The sequence below is a fragment of the Montipora capricornis genome, chromosome 7 (genome assembly GCF_036669925.1).
Source record: "Montipora capricornis isolate CH-2021 chromosome 7, ASM3666992v2, whole genome shotgun sequence".
In the NCBI taxonomy this organism is placed as follows: domain Eukaryota; kingdom Metazoa; phylum Cnidaria; class Anthozoa; order Scleractinia; family Acroporidae; genus Montipora; species Montipora capricornis.
The window spans coordinates 26,064,765-26,077,264 of NC_090889.1; the positions used below are offsets into that span (position 1 = coordinate 26,064,765).

General features: G+C 41.2%; 2 protein-coding genes and 1 long non-coding RNA gene across 4 annotated transcripts in view; 1 reads left to right on the top strand and 2 right to left on the bottom strand.

Annotated features, from left to right (window-relative positions):
* The window catches only part of LOC138056638 (uncharacterized), a 13,639-nt gene extending 12,051 nt beyond the window's left edge, over nt 1-1,588 (bottom strand). Inside the window, exons 1-2 of one of the 2 annotated variants that reach the window (XR_011133492.1) lie at nt 1,440-1,588; nt 599-1,144 (exon numbers count right to left, since the gene is read on the bottom strand). This is a non-coding gene — a long non-coding RNA (uncharacterized lncRNA). Of the gene's footprint in view, nt 1-598; nt 1,145-1,278 lie in introns of both variants that reach the window. The other variant, XR_011133491.1, reaches the window with a different exon arrangement.
* A 92-nt stretch (nt 1,589-1,680) lies between these two features.
* On the top strand, nt 1,681-5,785 carry LOC138056643 (E3 ubiquitin-protein ligase Hakai-like). Its single transcript, XM_068902483.1, has 6 exons — nt 1,681-1,720; nt 2,069-2,239; nt 2,348-2,442; nt 3,448-3,534; nt 4,609-4,670; nt 4,816-5,785. Exons 1-6 carry the CDS (start codon nt 1,711-1,713, stop codon nt 5,624-5,626), a joined length of 1,236 nt encoding a protein of 411 aa, XP_068758584.1. The 5' UTR covers nt 1,681-1,710; the 3' UTR covers nt 5,627-5,785.
* A 350-nt stretch (nt 5,786-6,135) lies between these two features.
* The window catches only part of LOC138056640 (myosin-13-like), a 41,621-nt gene continuing 35,256 nt past the window's right edge, over nt 6,136-12,500 (bottom strand). The window contains exons 2-4 of the mRNA XM_068902480.1: nt 10,495-11,474; nt 9,442-9,816; nt 6,136-7,445 (exon numbers count right to left, since the gene is read on the bottom strand). Of these exons, the coding sequence (XP_068758581.1) occupies nt 6,171-7,445; nt 9,442-9,816; nt 10,495-11,474 (2,630 nt within the window). The 3' untranslated portion in view covers nt 6,136-6,170. The remainder of the gene's footprint in view (nt 7,446-9,441; nt 9,817-10,494; nt 11,475-12,500) is intronic.

Below are 12,500 nucleotides of genomic sequence, written 5' to 3' on the forward strand. Positions count from 1 at the left end.
ACCGTATCAGCTGGTGTCACTCACCTAGGGTTGAGCGAAAAACAGTTTTGTAAACCAAGAATATTCAGCGTTTGCACCAATTTCACCAAAAGATTAGGGCTGGGGTGATTTCTAGAGGCCTTATTATATTTTTACGTTGATTCGAGGTGAGCGATCCGAGTTGGGCCTATCCGACGTTTGTACCTGCCTTTACAATATTATTATAATAGTTTCCCTCAAGTAATTTTGGCCAATATCTTTTTGCTGTTGCCATTACCAGAAAAGCATTCTGTGGATGTTCAGAGTATGTGTTGAGTGTTACTCCACCCCACTCCCCCCTCATTGATGAGTAAGATCATCTGGTGTTAAACAGAGTAATATCTACTAATTTTCACTCCCAGGAGTCAATGGGTCAAAGGGCACATAATTTTTGAATGGAAGTAATGACTCCTAAACTGCCCCTCCCCTACCCCTCCCCCCTCCTTTGAAGTCTCACTTCTAGGAGTCAATGGGTTTAAGGGGGATTTACAGAGTGTAAGTAGACGCTGTTAATTTCAATGAGGAAGAATCAGTCTGGGCGAAATAATGTATAAATATAAAAACAACATTGGTTGCGTACCTTTTCTTCAATGAGGCAACGAAGATCAATGTCAGCAATGTCAGTTACTGACACCAAGTCTGCAGCATCTATGAATGAGCCACTGACTAAATACTTGCTTATGGCAGGTGCTGCGGGTGAGACCTGGAAGGCCAGGGCCACCATGCAAGACACTGTGTGCCAGCAGTTTTCCAACCATCTTGAAGCATCCACTTGAGATGGCATCCATGTTCATAACTGGAATGTAATGTCCTCTCTCTCCAGTGAATAGGGCAATTCCAAAGATGGGATCAACTTTGAATAATGACTCAATTGCAGAATAGAAATACTCCTTTTTTAGTCCTCCAGCATCAGCAGCCACTTCCCCCTCAAAATTTATTTCAGATGATTTCTGAATATCTAATTCAGGGTTCTTGTAAATTTTCATTAACTGCTGTAGCAATGAGCGGTGCATCCTATTAAAAGTAATATATTCAAAGCCTGCTTTCTTACGAGCCGAACGAAATTGCTCCATTACTGCAGCTGGGTCTCAAGCATACTCGCTCCATTCTTGGTCTTTCTTTTCATCTAGAAACATCAAAAGAATACATCGAAAGAATAACAATATTTAAATGAATAAAAGAATATTTAAAAGAATTTGCACTCTGATATAAATACTGCAGGAATTTTCAACTAAATTTCAATTATTGAGAGATACATACTCTAATATTCTCTCATTAATAATAATGTTAAAACCAATCATCATGGGTAAAATCATTTGAAAAGCTCAAATCTCACAACAGTTTAGTAATAGCCAGTCTGAGTCAGCTGGTAAAAAGGATGACAAAGAGTGAGTAGAATTAGGGCATCGCATGACACTTGCCATTGACAAAAGGGCTAGTCTCAGATGAACACTGAAATCAGAGGCAAATATGCTTTAGTGATAGTCCACTAGCCCAGGGATAATAAAAAATTGGTTTCTGGTTTGGGCTAGTAATATTTCAGATGCACCAGCCACTGTAGCCAGGGCTACTCGAGATACAACCAGTAGCGGTGCCTGGGAACGAGTTGGCATTCCGACAGGGGGTCTTTTTTAAGGAACAATATGTATCATCATACATGACGTACTTAGCCGCTCATGAAGCAAAATCAAGATGGAGGACGGTGAGTATCCTTTAGTTTCGTTTGCGTTAGCGTCTTTACCGTGAAAGCATTTCATGAGCTTTTTTTTAGGATTTTAAATTATAATTTGTACGAATCGGAAGCTTTCAGATTGTGTTTGCTTTCGGTTTTCCTGTATATGTAACTGAATAGAGAATCCAGTAAAGCGAATTCAATTTTTATCGTAAAAATGGATTTTGACTTTGATTTATTTTGATTACCAACAAAGTGAAACTAGCTTGTTTCAACTTTTACGGTGCTGTAGTTTTTATACTTCTACTTAAAGTTGTATTTATTTTGATGTTTGAAGATACAGGGGTTGCTCAATTTATTTCTAATTTTTGGTGTCAGATCTGGAACTAGAACACGAAGGAGTAGCTCCTGGGTCTGCATCGCAGCCAGTGCGGCGGAACATCTCCTTGAAACTAAAGACAAAAAGCAAGCCTTCAAGCTCGTTGTCTTCTGGGAAAAGCAAGAAAAAGGAAGGGAAAAGTGGTGAAAGGTCCAGAAGTGGATCAGATGGTAAAAACCTTTTTGGGTTTGTGTTATATAATATGTATCCATCTGTTCTACTGGAAATGTGCTTGACCCACAGCTCACTGTAATGCAGTTAATGTGTCTTTATTTTAGGCGATAAGGAAAGTAAGAAGAAACAGAAATCTCCTTCAGCCACAGGTTCAGGAACACAAGTGGTCGTAATGAGGGAGCTTAAATGGGACCACCAGGTCTGTGCTAAACAATCCCTTCCTTGTCTTTCCCAATTTAAAAGGAACTCACTGGTATATCTTTGTCTTTGTGAATCTTAAATTGGTTAACACAATCACTGTCTACTGCGCCATAGATCATTGGTGTGTTGTTTACTCAGTTTGCGTTATGAAGAACTCCTCTTTATTTGAATAACTGCCTAATTTATATAAATGTGCGGTGGTAGTGCTTATGCTAAATAGGTGGTTGTGCGTGCTGTGCGATAGGTGCTGGTGAGAAGGTGTGAGATATTTACGTAGTGTAACAGGTGAATAATGAAAACTGTAGGTATTTTAGTCTTTGATGATAATTAAAATGAATGGTCACTGTTGTGAAGTGCGAGTAGGTTTCTTCTTTAGGAAGAATTAGATGAATCAATTTTTTTAGGAGCTTCGCATTTCCATTTAACAATAATTATTCTACTATCTATTCATTCTTATTTTCTTCAATCTAAATATTGTTTGACTCTTTGAAACCTATAGTCTATGGAGCAAATAGTTTTTATGAAGTCAGCTTAAAAAGTAAAGTAACCATATTTAACGTCAATACTGTAACTCGTAACATTAATTCAACTGACAAACTTGAGGTCGTCAGTGCACTCCCCCTCTCCATCATTGCTCCATTTTACATGCATTTAAAGCTTACTTAAGCTACACAGAAAGGAAAGAAGTCAAAACAAGGATGTGAGATCCAGGGATCAAACTAGGGATCTCTTGCATTAGGGCTGCACACTAACCTACTGTGCCATCCTTGCTCCTAAAGCTTCCTTGAATGATACAGTGCACAAAGAAAATAATAATATTATTGAAGTGATGATTGGTGTCTTACGGCAGGATGTACAGTAATTTTATTAGAGAAAATGCATGATGAATAAAATTAAAGCAATAGTGCTTAGTTACTGCCATTAGCAATACAGTTTTTATTTCAGAAAAAAAAAAGTTCCTTAGTATGACACAAAAATGGATAAGAATCTTTAATGCTCTTAGATTGTCCCAATTGGTCAGAAAGTTCAAGATCCCCTTCTTCATCTTTGTGAGAAGTGTTCTCTCCCTATTTTGGTGTATGGTAGACTGGTGAGTATCAGCATCTTTGTGAAATCACTGTTACAAGTAAGGTTATACTCTGTGCTTGACCAAGGGTTGTCAGTGTAGAGCTGTGCTGTGTGCCTGTGATCAAGCTTTCTATTTAAGGAATGTAATTGTTGAGAGCAGTACCTTCAATTTCCTATACCAATCCTTTGAAGCTTCTTAATATTGTTTTGTATCCAGTTTCTCAGTGTCAACACCTAAGTCGAGCCCTCCATGCCTCATAGATGATCTTTTAAAGTACAAATTCAGATTAATTTGATGAAACAATTTCAGTTGTGATATTACAGGACATTTCAAAGTCTTCACTTAATTTAAACTTGAAATGACCACTACATTTATCACTTAAAAATGAAGTCAAGATGACTTTGAAGTGTTGTGTAATATTGCTCATTGTTGTAATCAAATGTATTTCAAAAAGTTTTCCCGTTTAATTCCAGTTGTCCAAAAATAATACTGGTATGACTATGTTAAAATGCCCATACATGTATTCAAAGTGAAAGTCAAAATCAAAGTCAATTTATTTAACGTCGGTAGTTCCTTCAGTTACGAAACTGGTATCAATGGAAGCTGACAGTGTGCCTTTTACGCCCCTCCAGCCCCTCTGTCAGTGCTCCGTTTCACGGATATTTAAAGCTATTGCTACACGGATCAGAGGAAAGTCGAAACAGATGTTGAAGTCACCGAGGATCAAACTGGGGACCCCTTGCTCCAAAAGCAGCGCACTAGCCAACTGAGCTACGCCTGCAATGTTGGTTTTTGAGGAGAGGGGAAAACTGGAGTACCTGGGGAAAAACCTCTCGGAGCAGAGTAGAGAACCAACAAACTCAACCCACATATGGCGTAGAATCCGGGAATCGATCCTGGGCCAGATTGGTGGAAGGCGAGTGCTCTCATCACTGCGCCAGCCCTGCTCACCATTTTCTATTTGTTGTTTGGTTTGGAGTTCGTGTCACTGCTCCATATGCTTGCAGTGTAAGACATACTGCTATTAAAATGCTCAGATATACATGTATGAACTTGTATAATGAGGTAAATTTATTCTTTTTTTCATCTGTTTAGAGCCCATGTAAACACTCTTTCTGTCTGACTTGTGCAGAAAAAGGGAATGGAAAATGCCCAAGGTGAGTTGATAAAAAATGTGTGCTAGTTTTCTTTGAGAAGTATTATTAAAATGGGATCTCTATGAAAATCCAGTGTCCCATGTTCCACTTTGTGGTTCTTTGGTTCATTTGGGTTTATTCATGCTACACTGTAATTTCACTGCAGGTGTGGTGAAGCAGTTCAGCGGATTGAACGAGCACCACTGGGCAGTGTGTATGTGTGTTCAGTTGGTGGAAGCCGTTATGGAATCTCGGGATGCCGTCGCAGTTATTTCTCACAGCGAGACTTGCAGTCTCATATCAAGCGACGTCATCAGCGTGAGCAGGGGGGAGGTGAGAGTGATGGGGGAGAGGAGGCTGAGAATGAAATTCAGCGTGCCATGTTTCCACAAGCAGTACCCTTCTTTCCAGCTCCACTGCGCGAGACCCTCCCCGCAGTAGCTCCACACCCCATATTACCGGGGGAGAGACCCTTCGGTAATGTAGGCACTGTTCCTGTAATGGACGGAAGGCATTTTCCCGGAGTACCCACAATACCGCGAGAAACGTTTTTCATGGAAGGACCACGTCAGCAGCATCCTGTGGTCAGCGGTTTTCCGACGCAAGCTCCTGCCCCAGCCCCTATGCCACATGTTCCTCAAGCGGCCTTCCCGCGACCAGAGCAAGGCCCTTCCCCGAGATTTGAGGAAATAAGAGTAACAAGACCGATGAACCCTGCACCCATTGATGAAGGCTTTGGCCCAAGGCCAGTAGGACCTGGCTTCCCGGGGAGATTTCCCGGGCCTCCGAGGTCCGATGTGGACTGGATTCCAGGAGAGAGAGGACCTGTTCGAGGAGAAAGAGACTGGATTCCACCACATGGGCGGAGCGACAGGGACTGGATTCCACCTCGTAGTGTGGGAAACATGGTTCCCCCAGGAGCGCCTCCTCAGGGAAGACCCCCACCCGGAGACCCGCACTTTCGTCCAATGTTTTAACATCTCTTTCGTGTCGTTTACGAGCTAGCGTAAGAGAAAGGGGTTTCTTAGTCAACTCGCATTTTAGAACAGTAAAGAAATGCCCTTAAATATTACGGATAACTCGGGTGCAATGTCCTTGTTTTACTGATAAAACCTTTCGTTTTTTTTTTATCTTGATCATCTTCTTGTTTTGAAAGAAGTCGCTCAACAATAATGTGATGAATTGATTATTATTACATTGCAATCTCGTCTTACCGAAACACCTCTTTTCAAGGCCGATTAAATATTGGGCGCTCATTCAGATACATTTATCACTCTGTGTACGTTCTTGCTTCATAACTTTATTTCGTATAGCAAACAAAAAATAAAAGAGAAAGAAAAAAACAACTTTATCATTCGAAGATAATTGGGTCTAAAGCGTTGAAAATTAGCATCTTGTGTTGCTCTTTTTCTTCTTCACATAAAATATTTAGTGCTATTACCTTTCGCGTTTTCTTGACGGCATTAAATACTTAAGGTATCTCAAAGCGTAAGGTACTTGTGTGATTCCTAATAATAGTCATTAAGGTAATGAGTCGTGTTCACTCTGCGCATGAATATCTCTTGCTCTTTGTAGCTCATCGTCCATATTAGTCAAGCTGTTGAACATGGTGTGCAGATATCCCTGACTCGCTTTCAGTCGATCCACAAGCTCTTTGAACTCTTTTTCTTTGATTTCCGCTCGCTTATCTGCCTCTTTATAATCTAACCACAGACCATCGTTCTCCTGTTCTAATGAAGTTATCTTGTTTTGCAGCGTTCGCTTCTCATCTTTGTAGGCTGCCTGCAGATGTTTGAGTTCCTGGCTTCCCTCCACCAGTTCAACCTCTTTCTTTTTTAGAACTGCAACAATTCTTCGGAGCTCTGTGTTGAGTTCGTCTTTTTCGGATGTTAATCCGTCGATTCTGCTTCGTAGCGATTTTTCGTGCTCTGTGGCTGTCTTCGCGGCTCTTTTCAGATCTTCGCATTTTTCCTTGTACAGCGACTCTTTCCGACAAAGTTCTCCGTTCAACAAATCAATTTTAGACTCGACAGATTTCTTTTCTTTTTCTGTTTCAGCCAGAGATCCAACGAGGTGTTTGATACTCTTCTGCACATCACAAATCTTGCGCCTAACAATTTCCAACTCTCCTATGGCAAATCTGCCGTCCATGACGTCTTTAAAGTTCTCTACTCCAGGCTCCTTTCTATGATCCGTGTCAGCAATACGTTGGCCACGCTGACTGATAAGTGTATTTTCCAAGCGTTTGAAATACTCGCACATTTTAATTTCCAGCTCCTCTCGATTACGGATTGTCAGATCTCTCATTACGTCTACCAAATACTCGGCGTCCATCTGTGTACTTTCCTGGAACCTATGGGATACGCTTACATACGGTTCCTTCTTGTATGAGGTCTCGAGATCTTCTGATGAAGCACTTTCAGTTTCATGCCGAGACCTTTTTCTCACCTTTTTGAGAGCCAAATGAGCCCTTTTAAGTTCGTGCATTTCTTCCGCTCTTCTCTCAGCGATTTTCTTGTCTGTTTCAAGTTGCTCCAGAATATCTTCCACGTCGCCCTTAAATGCGTTAAATGCCAGGTCTCTCTCGTAGTGATCCCACGCCATCTCTGCCTTTATGTTTGGCTCAGGAGGTGAATCATCTTTCTCTGCGATCGGTTCCCTTCCTTCGTCATTCAGTGGCCAGGCAAACTCGTCTACAACTGACTGCAGTAATGATTTCAGTAGCGATATTCGCTTGGCCACAGTTTCAAATTCATTGACATGACTGATGACTTCTTTGGCTCCCTTTGAGCAACTCTGAAAATTATGTTTACAAAGTTATTTCGGTGGTAAAGCGAAAAGTGGTAACTATATTACGCAAGGTGAGGAAATAATGACCATTTATCATATGACCCGTACGGCCCAGCGCGCGCTTTCATTGCAAAACTATTGAGAAAATCCCCGTATGAGGGCCGTACGCGGTTAGTTTTGCAATGAAAGCGCGCGCAAGATGCGAGCTAAAACAACTTTGTTGCTATATAAATCCCGACTTTTCGGTCAAAATGAGCGACGTAAGTGAACATTCCGAATTTTTTTACGCGAAAAAAAAAAAAAGTGAAAAGCGCGGTGGTCATGTGATAAAATGCTTATTGACTGAGTTAGGTCGGGCCGGACGGGAAAATACTTGGCCCTCGGTCATGGAGCACGGACCTCGCTGCGCTCGGTCCGTACGCCATGACCTCGGGCCAAATATTTTCCCGTCCGGCCCTCCCACTCAGTCAATAAGTACATATTATTGCATTTATCCCCTCCCTCTCCTCCCCTCCCGCCTTCAGTAGATAGCCTGAAAAGGGTGTGTTCGCATAATACTTGTATCGAGCGTTTCCACTCACGTGACGAGCAGCCATATAAGATTACGGAAACCAAAAAAAAGTATTGCCCGGACGATTAGTTTGGTTCACCAACATGACCGGCGTGACGTCATGTGAAAACGCTTTATTACTTTCGTTTCGGGAGGATTTCATTTCGGTTCTCTCATAGTCGCTCTTTGTAGCTTTACGTTTTAACCCAGTGAAAGTACCTGAATGAACGTATAACAGTATGACTTGTATTTGTCTGAGATTTTGCAACGGTATCATGCAAACGAGTTCAGAGCGATTGGAGAGAACCATGATGAACTGGAAACAAATTTCTAGTTTTTAAAGAAACTGTGGTGCTTTGTCGGTGGGAGAGTGAAACATGAAAATTTGGTTTTATCAAATGAGTTGATAAAGGTCGAATTACCACCGTGAAAGATTTGGAAAGCTAACGTTTCGAGCGTTAACCCCTCGTCAGAGCTCGAAGCGTCAGCTTTCCAAATCCTTCTCGGTGTTAATTCGACCTTTATCAACTCGTTTGATAAAACCAAATTTTCATGATGAACTGGCACCGGAAGAAACTAATAACGGTATGACCCAAGCTGTTAGGAGATTTTACTCCTGTTTTGTGTAAACAAATACGAAGGGATGACAGAAAATGGGATGAAACTCGTACCGGAATGCAACCCTAACCAGGTCTGAGATTTTACAATTAAAAACATCAACCCCCTTGCTTAGATTGCTACCATTTCTAGCATACCCAGACCTAACTCCCTAACCCAAACGCAAAACTGGCTCGGGCCGTCTCCTTGAAGGGGTTCTCTGGCTTTGTTGTATTATATTTTTACTTGGGTCGACGCTTAAAGGTTGTTGAAGTTATACATTGTTGACGAGATTTTCATAAACTTCAATATTGAACGTCGGCATTGAAGCTTGTTTTTCATTGGTGACGCAAGCATAAGCGCAAGCAACATGCGGCGCAAACTCAGTAGCTCTTTGCTACTTTACTTTCAACCAACTTCGTTCCCAGGACCTCTCCCTTGTCTTCCAAGGGAGAACTTCTGGGAACGAGGTTGAATTATCAACAACAAGTTAATGCGCCTCCGTATGTTGCTTGTACATCTGCTTCTGAACAGCGGTCCAAGGCATTCAAAGCAAGAAAATCATTCGCCATTCGTTTAGCGCAAATCCGAAACCTTGGTCGTCATAGTAATTATCCTGGTTAGGCTCTAAACCTTGCTTTGAACGACACAGACTAGGATGTTAGAAGATTATTGTTGGTACAGGGCTTTTTTATGCGCTGAAAAGTTTCCTTCTTCCCCACCGTTCCTCGTCCTCAAACCTTTAAACTCGAGGTTTGGAGTGCGCGTTTTTTTCTGTCCAATGTGGCCGCCGCCTGAAAACGCCCATACTATATTTTAACAAGTGTGTGTTCTGAACTGAAAATTTACACCCACCTGAAAACACTGTTGTATTTGCCTAAGGTCACGCAGGCAAACTTGGGCGTGGTTTTTCATAGGTTCGTGTTCCGTAAAGAATCTTTTAACCATACTAAAGAAGTTTTCTGTCTCTCGCGTCTTTCCCCCAGTTTCTCGTTTTTCCTTCTTGTGTACACGTTGTTCTATCTCTAGTTTCTGCACCATCTGCTGGACGCGGCTCGTAAATTCTTCGCTTGAACGCCTCTGATTGTACAACTTCTGTTCCAGGGCTTCCTTCTCGGTTGCTAGATCCTGTATGCAGGTCTCAAGTTCTCGAACCCTTCGGGAAAATAGTTCTTGTTGGTCCTGAAGCCGAGCCTTGAACTGGTCGCAGTTGTGACAATTTTTAGAGTTCTGCAAAATTTGATTAACCATTAGATGAGAAGTGCTTTGAAATACCGTGTAGTAGTATCCTGGCCTCATTATGCTCCAATCTATCAATTCTCCCATCTGAAAAATATTACATCTCAATAGAAACTGGTGAGAGAAGCGCAAAAACTCGCACTTCCATGAGCTCTTTGCATATTCCCACACAAGTACCAGGTTTTGTGATTAAAGTTTAGAGCTTGATCTTGTGTTCCTGTCGACATTATTTTCACCTTGTTGTCATGTCTAAGTCTTGGTATATTCAACATGCGCTATTTAATAAACCCTAGTCCTAACCCTGACGCTTTGTGATTGGTTAAAAAACCGCATACCGATTTTTCGACCAATAAGAAGCAAAATCGAAGGAACGCTGACAAACAGGAGGCTAATGTATGTTGAGACATACGAAACGATTTCAATTATGCGCTTGTTTAGCCTCATGTTTGTCACCACAGTTTGTGTTCTTATTTCTAATCAATCTTCTTGTGCAAAGACGAGAAGTATCTACGAAAGCAAGTTGCTAGTTGCCAGCACGCATTTTTCCGTCCTTTAGACAAGTTTCATGTTGCTTGCTTAGAATTCCGATTGATTCATCGCATCAGTTGCGCTTGCTGCGATCAGCCAGAAGAATTTTCTTATAACTGCTCGGTTGTAACTAACTTTTACCGTTTCACTTGATTTTGCATCAGCATAACCATTTTTCCTCTTTTCCAGTCCTTCTCCAGTTTCCGCCTGCAAGCGACTCTCGCCATTGTTACCCAAGTCATTTTTCAAGGCCTTTCTGCTTTCATCTAACGCAACTGAAACCAAACGATATGACTCAAGTTCCTCCTTCAAGTCAATATTCTCCGTTTCGAGAATCTCACTCTTTTCACTGTGCGCCCTCAGTTGCTTTTTCTTTTCCTTGTTATCATTCTCAAGTTCCTTGATCTTCTTTTCCTTTTCCTTTAGTACAGTGGTCAGTTCAAGGTATGAGTCCATTGCACCATCTTTCTGTCGCCTCAGCGAAGCCAAATCTTCTGTGATTTGGATGTTTTCTTCTTCCAGTGTTTCGAGTCTGTCTTGTTTGGCTTTGACTTGGTTCGTCCACAGTGTTACTTCGGTTTCGAGTGTTCTGATTTTGTTTAGGGATTTTTCAAGCTCATTTGAAAGGTTTTCTTTCTCCTTTTCCGCATTGTGTTTTTTAACATCAGTTCTTCCGCTAAGTTGTGCCTTTTCCAATTTTCCCACTTTGTCTCGAGCTTTGCGTAAATCTTCTTCGGTGTTATGCAACTTCCTTTCCAACTTAACAGTCTCTCTCTCTTTAACCTTAAGTTCATTTAATGCCTTTTCTTTTTCTGCGTTTGAAGAAGCTAACTTTTCCATTACTCTTTCAAGCTCTTTCTCCTTTTCTCGCAGCACGTTCTTCACTTGATCAACCTGAGCTTTCAATTCTTCGTTGACGCTGATCAAAGCGTTATTCTCTCTTTTCAAGATCTCCAGAAAGGCGCCTCCCACCGAGGGCACAGTAGTCGGGTCAGCGGCATCTGTAAAAGACGCATTCTCCTCTTCGATTGAGTGTTCTGTCAGAAGTTCGTCTCGGTCTTTCACCTGATCTTTCAGAGTATCAATTTCTTTACAAAGACTTTCAACTTTGTCTTTAGCAGCTATAGCAAACATAAAAAAAAAAACAAGCAAGTTCGCGTCATTATTTGCTAAATTTAAGGTTCTGCATAAACAGGTTGTTCTGAGTTGTATCGTCTGAAGACTTTTTATAAAGACTATTTTACATTTCTCTGGAAGGCAAAACTAATTATAATCTCAAAAATTTTGCACGGCGTGGGCTCGCTTTGAAAACAAAGCTGGAGCTTTCAGCAGCGAGGAACTGAGAATAAAAAGTAAATTCTTGTACCCAGGCTCATTGGTTAGAAGAACACTAGTCCTGGGATCTATTGAATAACTTGTGTAAAGCTGGCGAACTACTTTCTTTATCCGAATGCGAAATTCTGATTCTTTAAAAATCCAGTGGCTTGGAAAATATTGAGTAAAAGCAATGCGCTGTTCAGTATTTTCAACGAGAATTACACAGAATGTTTCCAGTTGATATTACGACGAAAGGATCTTTCGTTAAACGCTTTTAAGCATACCATTTGCCAATTCAAGCAGCGGCTAAGTTTAGTCTGATAGAAACACCTATTTCTCTTAACTTTCTCCACAGTAACTATGCTTTTTCTTATGGACTATACGATCAAACGTCTGGTCTGATTAAATAAGTTACAAATGAAGAGGGTGGCGAAGAGACCTCAGGAAGCCAAAGGCTTAAACTGTGGCCCCATATTGCTTGACAATTAAATGTTTTTTTTTAAAGAATGATTGAATTCTGAAGTGTGATAGTATTTGCCGCTCTTGAAGATCAAAAGGTCGATGCTCGTTCCTTCCATTAGTCACATAAATTTCGTCTTTAAGAAAAAACCTTGAAGGATAAACATAAACAGCGCATTGCTTCACGAATGTACTCAAAAAATTCTTTGGTGAGAAGAGGTCTTTTCGTTGCCGCGGTTTACTGTGCTTTCTTTGACGGATTACCCGTCGCCGAAAAAACCCGGCCAACGGATTTGCTATGAAGCGGCAAGGTGAAGTAAGCTTCTTTAATTTGCCGCTGCCAACACTTGTCAAGTGTCCTTTAAAACCCG

Coding starts and splice junctions, on each gene's coding strand:
- LOC138056643 (XM_068902483.1), top strand. Junction 2,240..2,347: donor GTCCAGAAGTGGATCAGATG/GTAAAAACCTTT, acceptor TCTTTATTTTAG/GCGATAAGGAAAGTAAGAAG. Junction 4,671..4,815: donor GGGAATGGAAAATGCCCAAG/GTGAGTTGATAA, acceptor ATTTCACTGCAG/GTGTGGTGAAGCAGTTCAGC.